This window comes from Hippopotamus amphibius, chromosome 17 (genome assembly GCF_030028045.1).
Source record: "Hippopotamus amphibius kiboko isolate mHipAmp2 chromosome 17, mHipAmp2.hap2, whole genome shotgun sequence".
NCBI lineage: Eukaryota > Metazoa > Chordata > Mammalia > Artiodactyla > Hippopotamidae > Hippopotamus > Hippopotamus amphibius.
The window spans coordinates 55,069,179-55,091,234 of record NC_080202.1 but is presented as its reverse complement, the minus strand read 5'-3'; the positions used below and the strand labels follow the sequence as shown (position 1 = coordinate 55,091,234).

Sequence of the window (22,056 nt, the reverse complement as noted above, 5' to 3'; positions counted from 1 at the left end):
GCTATTTTCACACCATAACACCAGAAATCGATCTCACTGACCCCTGCAGCCCGAGGAATTTATTTTAAGCACCATGCAGTAGTTACTAATAAGAGGAATGAGCTATAAGCAATTGGTGCTTTGTGTGGGTGTGAGATTTTTCTTGGGTTTCAGTTTGCTTAGGCTGTTTATACTTTCCTCTGTGTTGAGGGACTTGGTAAGTGGGGCTGGATGTGAAGGAGGACCAGGGAATCAGAAGTCCTGCTAAAGAAGTAGGAGGAAATGCCTATCGGTGCTGGTCCTGGGGTTACGCATGAAGGTTTTCACTTTAGGTACCTTCAGTTCAAAATGAATAGAAAAATGAGACAAAGATACCGTTTGCCCCTCCCCCCCCCCGCCCCCGCCACAGATCAATAAGGAAGAGTTAGCACATTTTAAATCAGTATTAATGGGACTTCCCTGGTGGTCCAGTGGTAAACAATCTGCCTTCCAATGCAGGGGACGTGGGTTCGATCCCTGATTAGCAAACTAAGATCCCACATGCTGCAGGACAACTAAGCTTGCGTGCACAACTACTGAGCCCTCATGCCACAACTACTGAGCCTGCATGGCACAACTACTGAGCCCGTATGCCTCAACTAGAGAGCCTGGGTGCTGCAGACTATAGAGACCATGCACCCTGGAGTCCGTGCACCACAACTAGAGAAGAGGAAAAAAATCGGTATTAATGCACTAAAATAAAAACTTTTTTTTCTGTTTCTGATACATACCCTTGATGATGCCTGAGTAAGACAGGTAAAGGCAGCTCTTCTAAGACGCTCTTGTGCAACTCTAGACCACATGGTCAACTTTAAAAAGGACCCTTATCTGTAACCCTCAGATAGAGTCCCCTGGATGTGAAACAGAAGTGTCAAATAAATGCCTGAGAAACAGGGTGTTCTGAAAGTGGGATGCTTTGCATCTGACTGAGCAAACTTCCACATAAAACTTCACTGTAAATACCTATCTTGATTTCAAATGTGAAAAATTGTTGCTGCAGCAAATATGAAGAATGAATTGTTGCTGCTCTGCCCCTCCATGAGCCGGTAGCCATCCGAGCATTGTAATAAATTTACGTTAGGCTTCAGTGCCATCACTGTGAACAAAATCCCGTCTCATTAATATTTAACTTAGTACCTAAAAATGCCAAGCACATAGCAGGCACTCAAATACTTAACCAGTTGAATTTTCAGTCCTTTATTCTTCCTTCACTTAATCATAATTGGCCACTTTTTAACTGAACCTTTCTTCCCCAAAAGGAGTGCCTGTCACACTTATAAAACTCTCTTAGCACCCATGGAACAAGCTAGCATTGATTTCTTATTTCACAGAAGAACGAATGCCACCTCCCGACTTCAGTGTCTGTGGTGCTTGGGGTGAGAATCTTTGAGTCGGGTGAAGATTCTTCTTCTCTAGGTTCTATTTCCTGGCCCCATATCTGCTCTGTGTTCATTTTCACGCCAGTTTTCTGGGCCTGCAGCATTTAGGCACCTTGGTTTTCTCTGCATATGAACCTTCAGGTTGCACGCTTTCAAAGATGTGAACATGCATTCACATGTCCAGTCACATAAATTAGTTCATGTGCCTGGTGTGCATCCTCTACAAGTGGTTGTGCTTTTGTGTACTGTACAGTACTGTGTAGCGTACAGTAGTACAGTGTCTTTATTTCAAGCCCAGCATGTGAGTGAGTGAAATTGCAGCCTGCCCTCCATCTCCTATTGCTGACCATCCTTCAGCTCTACCATCTCCCACCTCCTCTCCCTCCTCCAGTCAGTAACTCTTCTTGCCTGTTCACTTGATGCCACCCCTGCATGCCAGCTGTGGTACTGTACTACTGTCCTTTTCAAGATACTGTACTGTAAGATTGAAAATGTTTTCTTTATTTTTTGTGTTTGTTTTTTATGTATTATTTGTGTGAAAAGTGTTATCAACCTATTACAGTACAGTACTATATAGCCGATTGTGTTGGTTGGGTACCTAGGCTAACTCTGTTGGACTCACAAACAAATTGGACTTACAAACTTGCTTTCGTCTGTATGTAGGGGACTTTACATTTAAAACAGACTGAAAACTACATATTCTGGTGGCATCTCATTGCTGTTGTCATTTTATTCCCAGCACTGTGTGTGTTTGTTCCGTTGAGGAAGGGAGATAATTGGGATTTCCCTGGTGGTCCAGTGGTTAAGACTGCTCTTCCACTGCAGGGGGCACGAGTTCGATCCCTGGTCAGGGAACTAAGATCCCGCATGCGGTGTGGTCAAAAAAGGGGTGGGGGAGGGGAATGACTCCTGTATTCCTTGGACCATTTTTTAAAACTTTAATATTAATGTTTTAAATGTAAGATAGAAATTTGTTCAGCCTCATTAAGCCCAACTTTAAAAGAATCTTTATACAATTATTAACAAGGATACAAAATTCACTTGAGCAATAAACATTAAACATTGGGGACTGTATTTATTTTAGTAGTATGTATTCAGAATTATTTCCTGTCTACCAAAAATATTTGCTTTGCATCAGACTTTTCTGGTGTGCCTGGGTTTTTAGCATCTCTTCTAGAGGTGCTCAGATGTCTGGTGGTGCACTGATTCTGATGTGTATGTTAGTTTGGCCTTGTAGGTAAATTATTTTCTTGCCGGAGAACAAATTAAAATGGAATATTATTTTCTTGATTTTTTGAGAGAGCAATTATTCTTCCATGTATTTCTAAAGGTTTGGAACATGCCGCTTGCAGATCGTTTGCCTTCTCTATAAGAATACTCTGTAGACATTCCTGCTGCTTTCTCAGGAATTAAAACCTCTTTAACTACAATTACCAGGGTCTTAACATTTATTCTTAGTTTTGACTTAATTAAATAATTTGTAGTACTGTCTCTCAAAGAGATGGAAGTATAAGGGTGACAAACAGATTTTAGGTGAATTTGTTATTGAGTTACCAGCAGTAAATCAGTATTTCTACAGCCAGTTGGCCTTTAGCAACACCTGAATTATTTTATCTTCCCTAAACTTCCATAATTTTTGTCATCTGTTAATTTTCCTAATTTAATTTTGTTCCTTTGATTTGTAAAACTCCTCCCAAAATGCATTATTGTTTTATGTGTATTTATAGGTAATATTACAGTTAGCAATTGCCAACAATAGCAATTAGGGCTAACTTCCCTGATATTGGTAATAATTTACATAATATATTGCTCAGCATAGAGCTTGTAATTTTAAATGATTATAGATTGCATGTACTTTTATTGTTAATCAATATTATTGCATTTTATTAGAGTAAAGCATCAAGGGAGTTGATTGCATGCTGTTTTTAGTCCGAAAATTAATAAATTTCATAATTGAGATGGTAATATCCATGTTTTAACCAAATAATTTAAAATTTGCGGTTGCCCACTTGTATTTTACGCTTTCTGTTCTTCAGTTAGTATTTAAAACGTTCACAGTTTTGTCCCTGAGAAATTGTTTCTTTGTGATAGCTGTCAGTGTGACTATCAGTAGTGTCAGGTGAGCTTATGGGCAAAAGAAGAAAGGTCAGAATTTGGGTTGATTTGGAAAAATGAAGTTTGCATATGGAACATGAAATGTTTCTCTTATTAAAGTGTAAAGAAGGTGGGGAGATCCCTACTGTTGCCTGATCTCGTGACCTCCTCTGTGCCTATGGATAGTAATGCCATAACCTTCTGGATTCATTAGGGACCCTTATCTAGTTTCATTGCATCCCTGTCTCTGGTACCAGTCCCGGATCAGGATGCTACTATGGCAACAGGACTGGGTGGAGGAATGAAAGAAAAATTCTGAAAAACACTTGCCATCAGTGTGTCCATAACTCCTCCACTCTGTTGCCATCTTTTAAGACGAATGCCTCAGCTCTTTCTCAGCTCACTGCTGGTACCTGAGAACAGTCTGGGTTCTCTGTTATTTATCTGTACATGTTTAATCTTCCATCGTCTCGTTTCTTTGTCCAGATCTGTGTCTTTGATTGTTGGTCAAAAGATAACCAAGAAGAATCTTCAGTCTGTATTTGCAACTTGTAAATTTTATGTAACATGAAATTTCTTTTAGGTTGTTACATGTAATACCAGAAGTAAAAGAGCTACTTCTTAAACTTTAAACTGTTCTTTTAAACTGTATCATGTTGCAAATATTGTGAACTGAATCGTTTTTAATATAACAGACTTTCAGTTTTAAGGGGGTAGGGGTCAGGACTGAGAAAATTGCAACTTTAAAAAACAGAACATGGGCTTCCTAGGTGGCGCAGTGGTTAAGAATCCGCCTGCCAATGCAGAGGTCACGGGTTCGATCCCAGCTCCAGGAAGATCCCACATGCCACGGAGCAACTAAGCCCGTGTGCCAAAAAAAAAAAAGGGAGTCCAACTCGAGGATGGAAGATGCCTTAGAGGACTGGGGCAGGGAGGGTGGGGGGGACTCGAGGTGGGGGGGAGTCAAGGAAGGGAGGACATACGGGGATATGTGTATAAAAACAGATGATTGAACTTGGTGTACCCCCAAAAAAAATAATAAAAAAAATTTAAAAAAAAAAAAAAAATAAAAAACAGAACAAATCTGATTAGATTCAATATTATCTCCCTTTTCTTTCTACTAAAAGCAATCCTAAGGATGGATTATCTTGAAATTATTTTGAACTTGAAATTACCATTTTTACTTTCTTACTTTCTCTCTCTGTTTCACTTTTATTGTTTTCTCTCTCCCCCTGGTACCCTTTTCAGTTTCGTCAGGCTGGGGAGAAATGCCTAATGTTCATTCAAAGGCTGAAAACTCTTGGGGAGAACCATCCTCCCCTTCTACCCTGGTTGATAACGGCACAGCAGCGTGGGGTAAGCCGCCCAGCAGCGGCAGCGGATGGGGGGACCAGCCCACCGAGCCGGCAGTGACATTTGGAAGAGCCGGCGCCCCTGCTGCCGCGCCAGCCCTGTGCAAACCAGGTGAGCCAAACTTCCTGCCCAGATTGGCCAGTTCAAAATGGGCCCACGTAGTCTGTTTAGAGGGATACTTCTCATTGAATTTTAAGGATTAGTGTTTTAGGACACTTTCCTCATTTTAAGACTAACATTAAACCAAGACTATAGAGAAATATTTGCCCTGTCTGATACATGAACACAAAGGAGCTTGTAACAGAAGTCCGTGTTCTTTTTAAAAAATACATGCAAGGATCAGAACAATAAAGGATATCTGCTTGATGGTCAGCAGTATTCTCCCACCTGCCATTCAAACAGTTTAAACGTATGTCACTGAGCGAGGTGGGTAAGGCAGGCCAGTTTTCTTTTTGAGGTTAGGTTTTGAAACATATAATACTTAACAGCAGTCTGACACTTGCTTTGCTTTCATCTAGTAAACAAAATTCTTCTTTGGATACTCCAGGTTTATGCTTTTTTTCTTTCTTTCTTCTTTTCTTTATTTATTATTATTTTTTTAAAGCATGGATTTTTTGACTCTGTGTGTTTTGTTTTGTTTTTAATAAATTATTTGCTGTGTTGGGTCTTCATTGCTGTGCGCGGGCTTTCTCTAGTTGCAGCGAGTGGGGGCTACTCTTCATTGTGGGCTTCTCATTGGGCTCTAGGCACGCGGGCTTCAGTAGTTGTGGCTTGTGGGCTCTAGAGCACAGGCTCAGTAGTTGTGGTGCACGGGCTTAGTTGTTCTGCGGCATGTGGGATCTTCCCAGACCAGGAATTGAACCCGTGTCCCTTGCATTGGTAGGCAGATGCTTAATCACCGCCACCAGGAAAGTCCCTCTTCTTTTTTTAAAAAGAAAAAACACGCTATGTTTTCCTCCCGTTATCTGAAAGTAAAATAAGTATACATATAAAAAGTACATCCTTACAAACGTCCAGATCATGTTTACCAAGTGGAATTCTGTAACGTGTGGCTGTTTTACAATATGATACTTATGACCATAGCATGAATGTTTGCTGATTTGTCTGATATTAAAATTAATTGTTCACATGGCTGCAGAGGCTTTTCTTTTTCTTCCTTTTTTTTTTTTGGACATCATTAAATGTCTCAGATCTGAAAATGAAACTTCATTATTTTAGTATTTTGTTACTTTGTTACCACTTGATAGTATGCTCTATATACCAGCCATTCCGCTGGATTTTTTATTCTATTCATGTTACTTCTTATGACAAATCTAAGGATGGGGGAGCTCCTGGGTATTTAGATTCAGATGCCAAGGCAGCATATTTGTTTCTATAATGTGTCCTTGGAGGCCTGATTACATGCCTGTCCACCTTGTAAGCCTCATGTCTTCATGGTCTTATAGACTGGCTAACTGTACTGTCACCTGATCTTTGTCCTTCAAATTCCCCAGGAAGTGAAAATTTGGGGTAACTCTTACCCCAAACATTACTTTGTATTTTAAGAAAGGAGAAAAACTAATATCCTGAAACTGAAACTTAGTATTCAACTTGCCTCTGCTATGGCCTCAGCTGTCTCTATCCTGTCCTTCTGGGAGCATCTCCCGGGAGCTTGTCAAAAGCGCAGACTGTTAGACCCAACCACAGACCTGCTGCATTTCTCCTGATCCCCAGGCTACTTGGGTAAGGTTGCATTGGGGGAGCACTGGTCCATGTGACATAGCACGTGACAGGGAGGACAGTGATAGTTTTCAGGACTCTGCACTTTACCAGCCACTTCATATCACTCAGAGATTGCCACCTTCAGTAGCCCCCAGAATTTATTGTTAGAAAGTCCATGCTTCAAAATGACCTCTAGTTGGTTAAGGGAGTTTGGAACAGCACAGACTACAAATAGCTGGAGATGCACATATACGTGTATATTACATTTCTAGCAGGAAAATTAAATTCTTAGGTCTAAGGGAAACAAAGTGGTAAAAGGTAGATGATATACACCCTTTTGTCCTGCCTCCGCCAAATGGTGTCATGGGGCACCATCGTCTCTTTTGGGAACGGTGAATCTGATATGTTCGTGTTCCCTCTCTTTCTAGCTTCAAAATCTATGCAAGAAGGCTGGGGCAGCAGCGGGGATGACGCGAACCTCGGTGCCGGTCAGTGGGAAGACGAGGACGGGGGCATGTGGAACAACGCCGCTTCCCAAGAGAGCACCTCCTCCTGCAGCTCCTGGGGGAACGCCCCCAAAAAAGGACTCCAGAAGGTGTGTGCGACACTAAAGGAAGTAAACTCTAAAAATCAGTGGTATAAAAACCTTCGGTTTCAAGGTGGTATCTCCTTTTAGCAGTGACAGAGAGATCTGAGGTTTTCAAATTGCTCTGAGGACGTTGGTGGTCCTGAGGCCCTCTCGGGGTCTCTGGCGATTGTAGAGTGGGCTTTTCCAGAGACCACATGGCATTGCTGTCACAGCAGAGCAAAGGCAGGGAGAGACAGGTGTGAATCCAGCTGCTTCTATGAAGCTGGGCAACAGGGAGATGTTCAGTCAGGTACGACAGTGCCACTGTTCTAAAAATACTTGTTTTAAAAAATATAATTAGGGACTTCCCTGGCCAAGCAGTGGTTAAGAATCCACCTGCCAATGCAGGGGACACGGGTTCGAGCCCTGGTCCAGGAAGATTCCCACAAGCCGCAGAACAACTAAGCCTGTGTGCCACAACTGCTGAGCCCGTGTGCCTAGAGCCTGTGCTCCGAAACAAGAGAAGACACAGCAGTGAGAAGCCCACACACTGCAACAGAGTAGCCCCCAGTCTCCATAACTAAAGAAAGCCCACGTGCAGCAAGAAAGACCCAACACAGCCAAAAAAAAATTTTTTTTTTTTTTAAATTTTGAAGAAAGAGAGAGATGAGGCTTCCTAGGTGGTGCAGTGGTTAAGAATCCACCTGCCAACGCAGGGGGCACGGGTTTGAGCCCTGCTGCAGGAAGATCCCACATGCCGCGGAGCAGCTAAGCCCGTGCGCCACAACTATTGAGCCTGCGCTTTAGAGCCCGTGAGCCACACTGTTGAGCCCATGTGCTGCAACTACTGAAGCCCACGCGCCTAGAGTCCGTGCTCTGCAACAAGAGAAGCCACGGCAATGAGGAGCCCGCGCATCACAACGAAGATAGCCCCCACTCACCACAACTAAAAATAAAAAGCCCGCGCATAGCAAAAAAAAGACCCAACACAACCAATAAAATAAATAAATAAATAAATTTATTAAAAAATAAAAAATAAATACGAGAGAGAGAGGGTAATGGGATCCTGGGAGCAGGAAGTCTGAGCACTTCCCGGTGACCACTCAGTGTTCTGCACATGGACAGGTGGCCTCCGGAAGAAATCAAGTGAGGTCCACAGCGCAGTTATGCACCAAGACAGCTTCCAAGTAGATCACAAATTCAAATATGAAAGAAAAAAAATGTAGAAATGTAAGAGAATTTTAAGAATTCTCTTGGTGAATTTCATCTTGGCGAGGAAGAGGCCTTTCTAACTATGACCATGGAATCTAAAAGCCATGGAATGAAACAAAAACTGTACATGATAAAAAATATCAAAGTCAAAAGACAAATAACAAACTGGAAGAAAATAATTGTAAGTCATAGAGAAGATGATCTTCCTGATAGATAAAGGTCCTAGAAACTGTTTTTTTTAAAAAAAACCACCAGTAACCCAGTAGACAAATAATGAAGAATGTGAGCAGATGACCCATGGAAAAGGAACACAAGTCGTTTTTAAACGTGTGAAAGGATATTCAACCTGACTTACAAAAAGAGAATTCAGTTTAAAACAATACCAAGAGATGCCATTTTTCATCTCTCAGCCCAGCAGAAGTCCAAAAGTTTAGTAACATGCTGTCTTTGCAAAGCTGTAAGAAAACCACACTCTCATACGTTGCTGGTGGAAATGTAAACTAGTGTAACACAAATGGAGGGCAGTGTGATGTCATCTGTCAAAATTACAGACGTGTCAGCACTTTGACAGCCCTTACACGTGTCATGGGACAGCAAAAAATAATAATAACAAATGTACATTGATGGAGTAACTAGTTAAATTATGCTACGTCTGTATTATGAAAACCTAAGGTTTTTTGTTGTTTTTTTTTAAAGAAAAGGTCAAGAAAATATATTGCTAAGTGAAAATATATTGCAAGGTACAGAGAATCTGTAGAGCACATACCTTACCTCTGGGGGGCAGGGGAAGAAATGAGAAAGTGGGTGTGTGTGAGGCTCACGTGCACTTGTAATGGCCTCTGTAGAATTTAAAATCTTCTGGAAGGATGAGTAAGGAGAGAAGAACTCCGCAGACGGGGCATGGGGCGGGAAGAAGATACTTCCATGTGCTCCATTTTTCTTCTTTCGAGTCATATGAATGTATTATCTGTTAAAAAAATTTTCAATCTGAAAACCATTCAATTAGCAGCAAGCATAACCCAGAAACTAACACCAGGGCTTTCTGCTCATAAAGAGTAGAAGTGATTGCAGACTTCAAATTAAGTCTTTTCACAATCAGGCTGGCAAATAATCCAGTTAATGACAGGGCCGGAAATACCAAATTGGTAAATTAAAATATTGTATTATTCTTGGCACACCTGGCTCTGGCCACACAGTGATGACTCAGATCACCTCCAAAGAAGCTGCTTCCTTGAGGAAAGCAAGCCTGTTGGTCGCCCCACCTGCACCGTCCTGTGATTGTGGCAGGCTCAGTTTTGAAAGTGCTGTGAAGAAGGAAGAGCAGGAGATTCTTGAGGGGTCACGTCTTGACGCTCAGCCCTTCTGCGGTGCCCTGTGCCCCTCTCGGTCCCACTGCCCTGTCCTTCTTACCAGACTCCCTCCTTTCTTCTTCATCCTCTCCCTCACTGCCATTTCCCCACTTCTTTCTCCACCCTACAGGCCATAGGCGGTGAAGAGTTAACAAAATTAACAGGTTTTTTTGTTCCTTTCATCTTGTTGCCTTTTCATTCTGTTGGAACGAACACCCTGTATTTTGTCATCTTTTAGAATAAAGCTTATAAAAGGGCAAAAGCCATGTAATCTTTAGTAAACTTTATATGGAATTATAGGGTTGTGTTCAAGGGAGCACTTATGATTATTTGATCATGGAACCGGTACCTGTTTGTGATGAACTAAAATCCACTCTCTGGGGGAGTGGGGATTATGTCTTTTCTCTGGGGAAAAGAAATAATCATCTTGCTTTTTTAAGTCCATAAATCGCACACATATGCCAACCTCAAAAGCACCCTGAAGCATTTCGTAGCATGAGCCGCCGGCTCCGGTCAGGACAGCGAGCAGCACAGCGTTGCCCAGCGGTTAACAGAGAGGCACTGTGCTGTGTGAATCAGCGTGAATTTTAGGCCTCTCCCATTCCTGGAAGAAATGCATTAAAATGGGGCTCATGGACTTTCTCCTCCCCACACTTGGTTCTAGGGCGTGAAGACATCTGGCAAGCAGGACGAGGCCTGGATCGTGACCCGGCTGATCAAACAACTCACAGACATGGGCTTCCCGGTGACTGGCGTCTTCCTTTACTGCTCCCGCCACGTGTCCCGCCCTGCATGGCCCTGTGTGTCCTGCCCATCTTTGTCATGTGTAACAAGGAAGGAAGACCTTTGGGGGATGAGATTGTTGGCAAAACCTAACTCATAAATTCCCCTTTCGCCTGGCACTTCTGCTTAGGGATCATTGCTTTGAACTACACCAAAGATGCACATCATTTTTGTCGAGAGGTGTGAGAACCTTTTCCTAAAATAAAAGATGATGTGTGATTTTTAATTTTCATTGGTTTATACACTTTTATATTTTCTTTTAATCTGTAATTAAAAGTGAGTTTTCATTCATTTATGCAGTAGATTGACCAAGATCTCATTAGAAAACTTGGTATAAAGTACTGAAGCCTCATATCTGGATAAAGAATCCTAACCAGACCTATTTGCTTCCCGAGTTTCAGATCATGTGTAGGGAGAGTTGGAAATCTTAGGGTATTCCTCCAGAAACACCTCGCAGTGTCTTCAGTTCCTAAGAGCCAGCGGTGGGAGTTTAGATCTGAGCAACCCCGCCTGTCTCTGCCACTCCGTCCCTTCATATGTCTTCTTTCCAAGCCTTTATTCAAATGAATGTTTGCCTTTCGGTTGCTGTGGGTGTCCCTAAAGGTCTAGAGTGGTCCCAGGCTGGAGGAGGGGACCACAGACTTTACGTCGGGCGCAGGCCCTGACCCTGGGCGGATGCGGCCGGGGGCCCAGCCTCCCCCTGAGTGAGGTGATGGGCCCAGACTGGCCCTGCAGCGCTTCAACACCATGCCCGGCTTGGTTTTGGTCTCTGCCGAGACTAGTCTATTTCAATCAGAAAGATAATTATTAAAATGAATCCACGTGTTTTGTGTCATGCTGTTTTTACATTTGTTGGTGAAAAGCAGCTGACAGCAGAGCCTGGAATCTGACTTACTGTGACTTCCTGCAGCTGCCCTGGGAGAGGTCCACCCTGCTGAAGCACAGAGTCAGACATAGGACTCTCCTGGCACTGGACACCTGGGGTTTAAAGTGTTGAATAACGTTCTTCCCTCCAAAAATCAATTCATTTTCTTATTACAAGTATTTTTTTTATTTAGAAAGCATTTATCTCTAAACGCAAGGAAGAAAAGTGTTTCTAGTTCCAAAACCTAACAATATTAGGTTAATATCAGTCACTTCCTGAGTTAATGGTGACAGGGCTCTTTACACGTGTTTCCTCTCGTTCACGCACAATCCTAACGAAAGCCCTGTTTCCCTCCGCAGAGAGAGCCAGCTGAAGAGGCCTTGAAGAGTAATAATATGAATCTTGACCAGGCCATGAGTAAGTAAAGTAAACTTTTTTTAAAGGTACCAGTTTGTGAGTTGTGATGTTCAGAGTCATGGGTTCATGGTTGAACACATGCTGGGGAGACAGGACCACCTGCAGGATGTGCACCCGCCGTGGGGCCAGTCCCTCGGGACTGGTGGGCTTGGGGACAAATGGCCAAACACCACATTGAATCACGTTTGCTTTTTCTGGTTTTTGTTTTTGGTTTTTTTCCGTTTCTGAAACAAATAGATGAATTTATTCTGTCTTCATTTATTTTGAGGGGAGGAGATAGTGACCCTGTTGGAGAAAGGCGCTAGGACCACGTGGCCGCCTTGTTGGCTGCTGAGTGAGCCGTTCTCATGCCACAGGGGCAGGGCTCACGGGGGCCAGCAGGGGCACCGCATGCTGGCTGAGCACTCGCTCTCATTGGGAGACAGGAGTCACTGTCAAGGAACAGGCAGCCCTCGTTCTAGAGTTGCTTTAGAAATATTATGTTAAATGTTTACATGCAAAATACAGCTGATTCTTGTCATTTGTGGTACTTGTGTCCTATAAAGTCCCTGCAGACACTGAATCAGAAAATACTGAACCCTTGCTGCTCAGGGACATACAGGGTTGAGGTCGTCTGAGCATCTGGCTGGCCGTAGCATTTTTGTCAACCAGTCAATACATAACCTTGTTTATGTGTGTTTCTGTTTAAAGACACCTTATTTAATATGTATTTCTCACAAATAATCATATGCCGTATTTCTTTATAATAAAGCATTAGCTGAGAAGGATTGAACATCCTCCTGGTCCTGGATAATGTGACCATAGGTTTTGTTCCCTTTTCGACTCACACCAGTGTTGTCAGCCATGCTTTTTTTAAGTAAGTCATCATCTTGTGAATTCACAGATTTAGCCGCTTTATATCTTTTCTGAAGCTTCATCTCACGTTGTCGATGTTACAACGTTGTAGATGTAAGGCTGTTCCCCTGTGCAGCCTTACACATGATGGTGACTTTCTCTCCCTGTTCCGGCTGTACCGCCTTGTTCATCAGCTGAACTCGGCCGCCTGGGCAGTGCTGCTGCAGCAGCTGCTGGACGAAGCAGGCACCACGAGCCGTCTTGCTCTCAGGACACTAGACAGCACATTGGCTTGGGGCCATGAGGACCACTGAAATGGGGACCACAGAGAGCAAAGAGGTGCAGAAAACGTGGCCCTAAGTACACCACAGAAATGACACTTGTCGCTTTGTGAGAGCCTGAGCTAGGAATGTGCGTGTCAGGGGCTCAAATTCTTCACCACCCCACGTGTCCACAAATGACCAAAAAGCACTGCAATGTTGATTTGGGGGCTACAAGTGTATTTTAGCAAGTACATGAATTCACAAGCTCGGAATTCACGTTATAATCATGCAAATGCCGCCTGTGTGGTATAAGCTGCCAGGGCAGAGGGAATCCGTGTGAGCTGGAGGGAGTGGGTCCTGCCTCCTGAGAGCTGTGAGGTGGTGCAGAGCTAGAGGGAGCTGAGCAAACACCAGTCTCTGAGTCGGAAGAACACAAGAACAGACTGTCTGGACAGACTGTGTTGTGTCGTATCCCAGACATCTGGACAGATCCTTGCAGCCAGTAGGGACTCAGCGGGTGGAAATCAGTGGCCGCGGGGCGGGGCAGCTGGGGAAGGGCCCTCTTTGGAGGAAGGGGCGACAAGTCCCAGGCGAGAGGAAGGGCCCAGCCCGCCACGGGCAGAGGTGGCCCGTGTGGCTGGTGTGGAGCCGGAGAGGGACGAGGAGCAGGGGCCAGACCACAGACCCCCAGGCCCAACCAGAGCCAAACCAACGCCCCTGTCTTCTGGGAGGTGAGGGTCTTAACTCCTTCCCTGATGTGTCAGCTGGCTCCCCTCTGTGCTCGGAGCTCACCGCCGACCCCCGCCCTGGGGGCGGGGGGGTCTCGTTTCAAGCACCGCTTCTGTCTGCTGTGCCCCAGGCGCTCTGCTGGAAAAGAAGGTGGACGCGGACAAGCGTGGACTGGGAGTGACCGACTACAATGGGATGGTCCCCAAGCCCCTTGGCTGCCGCCCACCCATCTCCAAAGAGTCTTCCGCGGACCGCCCCACCTTCCTGGACAAGGTATGAGCTTAGGTGGCTTTTTGTTTGTTTTTAACAAGAGGTATTTTTCACTGTGTTGGATTAAAAAGTTATTGGACTGTAATATTTAAGTGACATGTACCCATTTTTCTAATATATATGAATGTTTAGCTCAAAAGAGGTAATGTTATATTTCATATGATGGGACTAGGAATAAAAATATGGAAAGTAAAAACTGATTTTCGTGTCAGTGGGTGAACTTGGCTGCTTCAGTTTGTCCAATAGACAAGGGTCACCAGATTTCTGTTTTATGGTCTTTATTTTATATGCGCAGTTCTTCCCATTGGAAATGATGTCTTACATGTGTAACCTCAGAAAAAGGGTCTAGAAGTGGTTGGGCATGGGCACCCGTGTCTCGTGGCCCTCGCTTGGATGGGCCACTTCAAAGAGCCTGCAGGCATCTGTGGGAAAATCCCCTCAGATGTTTCAACAGCTGTGGTCGCCAGTTCACTCCCTGAGTGCCCTCGTGCTTGCTGCCCCTCTCCAGACTCGTGTGACCTCAGAGTCCTGTTAAGCTCAGAATGCTCATCCTTGGGGAGAAAAATGGCAGCAAGAAAGGACAAGTTTAAAGCAAACAAACAGACAAGAAGTAGGCTCACAGGATCAGAGATGAGACGTCGTCTCTGTTCTCAGCTTAGCGTTGTCCAACGCCAGCGAGCGCTCCACGCAGTGGGGTCCTCGCCCTGCCTGGCACCGCCGTGCCCAGGGAAATCGGAATTTCAGACAACAACGAGTCATTTGTGGACCGTACTTATTCTAAGATACTGTTAGTTGTTTCTCTGAAATTCCCGTTTAACTCAGCATCCTGTATTTTTATTTGTTAAGTGTGGGCCCCTGACTTATTTCCATATCTTTATAATGTGAAATAATACTACAGGTTTGTTGTGAAGTTAGAGGAGATAATTTTATAAAGGATCTGGCACCTCATTAAAGTAAAAAAAAAAAAGAAGACTCTTTTGTCTGTTTTATAATTTACCTTTTATTAGGTTGCACTGTAGGAAATTGCTGTTTGTAGATCAAAAACGGTTGAATGTCAGCAGATTTCAACCTAATATATACTGAGAGCCTTGCTAATAACATCTCAGAAGGAGCCTGTTTGTTTGAAAATGGTTGTAAAGTGTTTTCCAAGTAAAACTTTGACACTGTTCATCTCTCTCCTGATTCTTAGCCACAGGCGGGGTTGGTAGTGATGAGAATGTTAAAAGATGATATGTGTGTTTGTAAAAAAATTGTTAAAATGAAAACAGCATCTTAATCCTGTTTCTCTTTTTTCTTTTTCCCCTCTTCCTTTTGCCCATTTCTCCATTCTCTTGTCCACATGTTTTTGATCTTTTAATTCTCTGTTCATCCACATCCCTTTCTGTGTCCCGGGAAACTGGTGCTTTGCGTGTGGACGGGCACTGCACACAGCTCACGCTTTCTTTCCCCAATCAGGATGGCGGCCTCGTGGAAGAGCCCACGACTTCACCATTTTTGCCTTCACCAAGCCTGAAGCTCCCCCTTTCCAACAGTGCACTCCCTAATCAGGCCCTGGGCGGGATTGCCTCAGGGCTGGGCATGCAAAACTTGAATTCTTCTAGACAGGTAAGGCTGTTGGCAGAGGGCTGCTGTGATCTCTCTTACTTGCCTTTAAAATTAAAGTGCGTTTGAGACATAAACTTTATTTTTCAGTAACGGCTACATTTGCAAATGTAACTGAATATGTAAAGGGAGCTGAAATGTTATAAGGATTTCCTTTCAAGTGATGTACCACTGTCAAAAATTGAATCCAGTTCTTGAAATTTAACCATCTTCTAGGAAATGCTTCAAAATTATGTTTATTTTTGTATGTAACTAAAACACGTTTGAGTTCAACCTCCTTGGTACTAAAGCACCAAGTGAAATGACACGGACCGCAGAACAATCTTCGGCTGCGGGATCCGTTCACAGGTCCAGACAGTGCTGTCCTCTCTCTCCCGACAGTCAGAACCTTAAATGCATCGATCTGCAGGAAAACACCACGCTCTCCCCTTTTCCCCAGAGACAGAGGTGACGTCTCTTGCAGGTTCTCGGTGGTTTTCAGAGTGGTGTTGGCATTGTTCCCTGCCTTTGACAGTCTTGGGGAAGGTGAGAGTCACCGTCAGACGTCCCTGAAGGGCAGACCTAGGGTGTCGATTGATGGCTGTTTTGTGTCACTTCTCCCCCGGGAATGAAATGATACGAAAGCGCAGCGCGCTCTTCCCGTCCGCAGAACTGCCCTTGTTGACTTCTCCCGCCTGAGGCTCCCACGCGCACAGCTCTGAGCCTGCCCTTCCAGCAGTGCTGTGAGATTTGGGGTGGCCAGTGGCGCTGCTCCGCGGCGCCCCGTCCGCGTGATCCTCACCGTCTCACGTTGCCCGCTGGGCCGTGGTGCGGGTTTCAGCTCTTCTGCCGTCGGGGAGTCAGCGGCCCGGCCAGCGGGCCTGGGGGTCCGATAACGCAGCCAGGAGAGGAGGACGAAGCACTCGGACGCACAGCCGTTGTCTTTAACACAGAGTTAACTGCCTGGACTTGTCCATTACGCAATTTCAGTTTTTGTTGAAATCATAGTTATATTTCCTTTGGGAAAGTGTCCTGTTCTCTCAGGTTAGTGGCCCCCGCACAGGATGCCCTTTACCGCGCCCCGACGGTCCACACAGCTGGGCGTGCGGCTCTTGTGCGTGGCCCTGTACCGCTGCCGTTGCCTTGAACACGAGGGCCTCGTTGCGGGACACCTAAACCTGGCTCTGTGTGCGCCTTCTGTGATTTAAAGACACAGGCAGGCTTCGCGGGCAGATTTTCTGTCATCTGTCCCCAGTCTAGACAGCACTTCTTAAGCATTCCCTTTGGTACAAGTTGAGAGTGGCAGGAGGCAGGGACAGTTTTGCCTCCCTGTCTGCTCCTGCGGCGCGTGTGTAACGCGCGCCTCCCTCCCCGCCCTGCAGACACCGAGTGGCAACCTGGGCATGTTTGGCAGCAGCGGAGCAGCACCAGCCAGGACCATGCAGCAGCCGCCGCAGCCGCCCGTGCAGCCCCTGAGCTCCTCCCAGCCCAGTCTCCGTGCTCAAGTGCCTCAGTTTCTATCCCCTCAGGTCAGACCCACGCCCCATCACAGTGAGAGCCACTCAGCCCGCTCGCACGCGTCAACCTGTCCTCCCGCCCTCCCGCCCTGCGAGGCGTTTCCAGAACTGCTCCCCGAGGGCCCCAGCCTCACAGGCCAGGGCTGGGCCTCCTCCCGTCAGAGCGGTGTTGCCGGGTGACACGTGCCAGTGGTGGGACTTCCATCCTGGTCTTGAGAAGATATTCAGATGAACCTGTAGAATTGTTAGATTGGTGGGAGAACGTCAAGCGACATTGCTTAGGACGTAAAAGAAACGTCTTAGAAGCCACGAAGGACTGAAAAATGCTTTAGGGACAAACTAAATGTAACAACGTATAATCGTGTCTGTATCACAGACTTTTCAATTAAGTTTATTCTTTAGTAATAGATCATTTTTTCCCATAGAGATTCTTAAAAAAAAAAAGAGTAAATAGAATTAAGGAAAAGAATATTGTTGTTTTGTGTAGCTCGAAAGCATAATATCAACTTTTTTTCATGTTAATATTGTTTACTTTTAGAACAATCCTTAATTTTAGACTTCGGACTGAGTTTTTAATTACAGTGTTACAGTCCTTACCCCTTATAAAAATATTCAATAAAAGATTAGAATGGTAAATCAGAGAATTAGCTGGAAGTAATTATTCCTCCACAGTTGTTTGACCCTAGATCTGTGCACTGATTTGAGATGGCTGAAATCTGGGTGAAATAATAGTTACGTCCACTAAACAAGATACACTGTAAGCTGCTACAGTGAAAAGACCCCAAAATGCAGACACTCGGACAGGACAGACAAGTACTTCTCCCCCAGGCAACAGTGCAGAAAGTTTCGGTAGCAGCTCTGCCTCAGCCGTTTCCCAGTGACAGGAAGGAAGGCAAGAGAGACAACTTCTGCTCGTGTCCCACTGTCCACACCTAGTGGCACAGCCACTCCAGCTAAGGTGCAGGAGGAGAGAGGGGTCCTGGAGGCAGAGAGCAGCCTTCCCCACACTCAGCAAACCAGTGTGTCCTGAATGTCACTCATCTGTGTGCTTCCCATGACTGTTACATATGTTTTCTTTACATTGATTTGCCTTCTTAATTTAGGTAAATTTATTTTTAAAACTACATATCGATCATAAATAGAAAAAAAAAATCAACATTTTTCTAGTCCACATTAGATGAATCTAAAAGATGCTCTTCCACATTCTGCCTAAAATCATCTTGTGTGAATGCTGTGATAAACGTGCAAAGCACACCATGGGAGACATCGAACTGGCCAGTGCCAGGCCCCTGACAGGTTCAGAGCAGTGAATTCCAGTTGAACCGGGAGGCAGACTGAAAGTCACGGTCAGGGCTGGCAGGCCACGCCAGTGCGTGTGCCACCCAAGAGGCTGGGCAGTTGGGCCCCTGAGAGGAATGTCTGGTCCCACGAGCAGGGGGAGACCACTTCCAGAGCATGTCAACTTGAGAAGGGGTCACTGCCTGCCCTGGGACGAGGCCCTCTGGTCAGGTGGCCGTGGGGCCATCTCCCGAGCTCCTTCGGGGACTGGTCCGAGGGGCCTGTGTGAGAGGCAGGCGCGTGCCTCCATTGAGGAGGCTCGAACTTCCTCCCAGACACCACGCCCTCACTGTCTCCCGTCCTTAAGTGATGTGGCTTATTCTCACTTCAGTAGAAAGTGAGATCAGTAACCAGCAGCAGTAACCCAGAGCCTCAGGAAGTTAATTCATAACTAAAATATTTGGAGGAAGAGATTCTTTCTTGCCTTCTGCCTTTACCTCCCTCCCTCCCTCCCTTCCACATTTTCCACAAAAGCGTGTTAACTACTAATGTTAAAATGTCTGTAAATGTTTTAATGGCTTTTGAACACTTATGAGACAAATATAATTGTCATTTAATTAATGAGTTTCGAATCTCGAAAAACTACACAAACAAGTAAATGTTTGAATAGGGAGTTCATGTCTAATGATGCATTTTGTGTTAACAGGTTCAAGCACAGCTTTTGCAGTTTGCAGCAAAAAACATTGGTCTCAACCCTGCACTATTAACCTCGCCAATTAATCCTCAGCATATGACGATGTTGAACCAGCTCTATCAGCTGCAGCTGGTGAGTGGGTAGATCTGCTAAGTTCTAGGACAGAGGAAGGGCGTTCTCCCTGTGTCTACGGGGAGGTGCCAGCAACATGCATGCCGACTGATAAAAGCAGTTACTATGACACTTTTTTTCACGTCAGGGGATGTCATTGAGACTTGCATGAAGTTTGTAAACTATTAAAAGAATTAAGAAGTTTTTCACTTAACGGTGTTTCCACTAAGCTTTGTGGATTCTTTGGCCGCTTCGTGATCTGAGTCTCCCAGATCTGACAGTTAGGGTGTGTTAGCTCTCCACCAGCCTCTCTCATCTGAACCACAGAACCCAACAAATCATTTTATGATTGTTCTCTAAATTCTTCCAAGGATGGTCTACACAGACACCATTCTAGAAGCAAAAGACAGAAGTTACTTCATCAGATACAGCAGATGCCTTAGAGATTAGGACTTCATTCTCTCAGAATCCCTCTTGAGAAAGGCTGAGGTAGCCTAATAATTCTTGAAAGTTTTGTAGTTTAACACATGTTGAATTTTTAATTTTCGACAGTCTTACTGCTTTTACCATGAAATGCCATGGCATTGTGTCCTGACTTTATGTTCCCTGAAGCACCTGGCATATTGTTTCTTTCTTTTATACGTTGACACCTGGTTTCTTTAGAAGTCTTGCCCAACAGCTTCATCTCCTAGAAAATGACCAGGAGTCATGAAGGAAGAAAAGAAAAGTGTGCAATAGACAAAACCACGATGTCAGCCCTTCCTTACAGGGGAGCCCTAGGCTCTCAGTCCTGAGCCTTTAGTGTTTGTTACACATGTCTGACAGTCTTCGTGTCCGGTTCCAGGTAGTGGCCAGTGGGAGGGAGGGTCCTCGGACAAGCCGCAGTGCAGGGACGTACCCAGCGCCCTGGGCGTGGGGTTGGGCCGTGACTGGACTTCACTCAGAAAAGGCAGCCCGGGCGCCTCACGGACTGTAGCGTAAGGCCCCTGGGCGGTGTGCTGCCGCCAGTGCCGGGAAGGGACTGCTGACCTGGGGAGCAGCCTCGAGGCATGCTGTTTAGCGCTCTCAGTGCAGAGGAGAACAGCTGTCTGCTCCTTGATGGCCCTGCAGACAGCTGGGTTCCCACCTGAGACAGGACTCGTCGTCCATTGTACTGGCGTTCTGGGATCCTTTATTTACACATAATTTTTATGGACCCCTGTAGTGTAAAAGATACCAAGAAAATGTCAGATTATGTTTAATGTGCTCTGTTTTAAAAACAACTTACACTATTTTAACATTTTTGTCTAGAAAAATTGGTAAAATGACATTTCAGTGCATCCTAAGGTTAAACTTCAGAGTCTATAAGGATTCGCTGAAGTATTTTGTTCCTCTCTGACTTACAATTAATGAGGCGTTTCTAGGGGTATAACCTCCACTTCTGCTTGGACTGTATTTCAATAAATCCTCTTGCCCAAAACGTCCCAAAAAATCCATGTTGTAAAGAAAAAATGTACAGTATTCCGCCAGCTTTCAAAAACAGATGGTCCAGCCTCTGCATCGTCGTGAGAAGACTGACCATCATTCTCGCTGGCTCTGTGGACGGGGTCTGTGTGGCAGAACTGAGGCCACACGTGGCTCCTGGGACCTACGAGCCCTTTAACGTGTGTTATTCCGTGACCGTCTGGGGCCACATGTCACCACTGTCCTGCTACATGGAGCCATTCTGGACAACTTGCATCTTTATAAGAAAAAAATTTTTTTTTATTTTCCCCTCATTTCTTTTTATTTTTAGTTTGTGTGAATCGAGCAGAGGAATTTTGATCTCTTCATTAACTGAAAAATATTTGCTGACAAACCTCATCACCAGCACTAAACAGGGGCACTGACTGAGTTACTTTGTAAAGTCTGTGCACCGGAAAGGTTTTGGAAACACATGTCTCCTTTTGAAAACTCATGCCTCACGATATGCTTAAACCACAGTATGGTAAGGGGACCAAGAATCTGGGCCATTGTTTTTTTAAACTAATATACAGAAGTCGAACCATGTGTTGGTGGCTTTCTTCCAATCTGCCGCGTGTTCTCGTCCTGCCCACAGGCGTACCAACGTTTACAGATCCAGCAGCAGATGCTACAGGCCCAGCGGAACGTTTCCGGACCCATGAGACAACAGGAGCAGCAAGTAGGCGCCCCCGGGCGGCCCCGCCGGGTCCCTAGCTGTCCCCTCCCCTGGCCTGTTACACTGTCACCAATTCCTGTCTCGCTCAGCCTCCCCTTTTGAAAGCCTGGGGGTCGCCTGGGTTGAGGAGGAGGGCGGCCCGGGCTCCTCCCCCCCCCCGCCCCCCACCCTGCTGAGCGCACGTCCCGCCCGCAGGTTGCGCGCACAATCACTAACCTGCAGCAGCAGATCCAGCAGCACCAGCGCCAGCTGGCCCAGGCCCTGCTCGTGAAGCCGCCGCCGCCCCCGCCGCACCTGTCTCTGCACCCCTCTGCAGGCAAATCGGCCCTGGACAGCTTCCCCCCCCACCCCCAGGCCCCTGGCCTCCCCGACCTGCAGACCAAAGAGCAGCCGTCTTCACCCAACACCTTTGCTCCCTACCCTCTCGGTGAGTCCGGGGTCTGCGCCGACCACGTGCGCCTGGCCTGGCGGGTCTGAAATGCACTTCCAGGCGAAACCAGAGCGAGACCATCTCAAGGCTCCTTCGTAAGGGAGGAGCCCTAGCTGTCCTCACAGAGCAAGAGTTCTGCTGCGCCCGTAAGTGCTTTCAGGATAAAATCTGAAAGTAGGACTGGTGCGAGCCCCAGAATGGTCTCCTCTCTGCTGTTGAGCCTGCACTTTGTTCCATCCCTGGTTCCCTCCAGCCTGAACCGCAGGGAACAGGAAAAGTGTACAGATTTACGTGAACCAGACGTTTCTTAAAAAGCCGTGGTTGTCCACACGCGTCCTGTAGTGCAGAGCACAACACGCACGCCCTGACCCTCGACCAGCAGGGCGCCTGCCCAGCGCTCAAAACCCGCAGGCCAGTGGCAGGTGCGGTGCCGCCCTAGAGGTCACGCAGGC

General features: G+C 45.8%; 1 protein-coding gene across 10 annotated transcripts in view; it reads left to right on the top strand.

Moving 5' to 3' along the window:
• The window catches only part of TNRC6C (trinucleotide repeat containing adaptor 6C), a 125,124-nt gene that overhangs the window by 85,633 nt on the left and 17,435 nt on the right, over positions 1-22,056 (top strand). For 7 of the 10 annotated variants that reach the window (XM_057714118.1, XM_057714109.1, XM_057714113.1 and 4 more), the window contains 10 exons: positions 4,740-4,955; positions 6,974-7,140; positions 10,339-10,419; positions 11,682-11,739; positions 13,696-13,838; positions 15,267-15,440; positions 16,799-16,945; positions 18,918-19,037; positions 21,094-21,177; positions 21,370-21,601. In XM_057714118.1, the coding sequence (XP_057570101.1) occupies positions 4,740-4,955; positions 6,974-7,140; positions 10,339-10,419; positions 11,682-11,739; positions 13,696-13,838; positions 15,267-15,440; positions 16,799-16,945; positions 18,918-19,037; positions 21,094-21,177; positions 21,370-21,601 (1,422 nt within the window). The remainder of the gene's footprint in view (positions 1-4,739; positions 4,956-6,973; positions 7,141-10,338; positions 10,420-11,681; positions 11,740-13,695; positions 13,839-15,266; positions 15,441-16,798; positions 16,946-18,917; positions 19,038-21,093; positions 21,178-21,369; positions 21,602-22,056) is intronic. The other 3 variants (XM_057714114.1, XM_057714111.1, XM_057714112.1) reach the window with 2 other exon arrangements.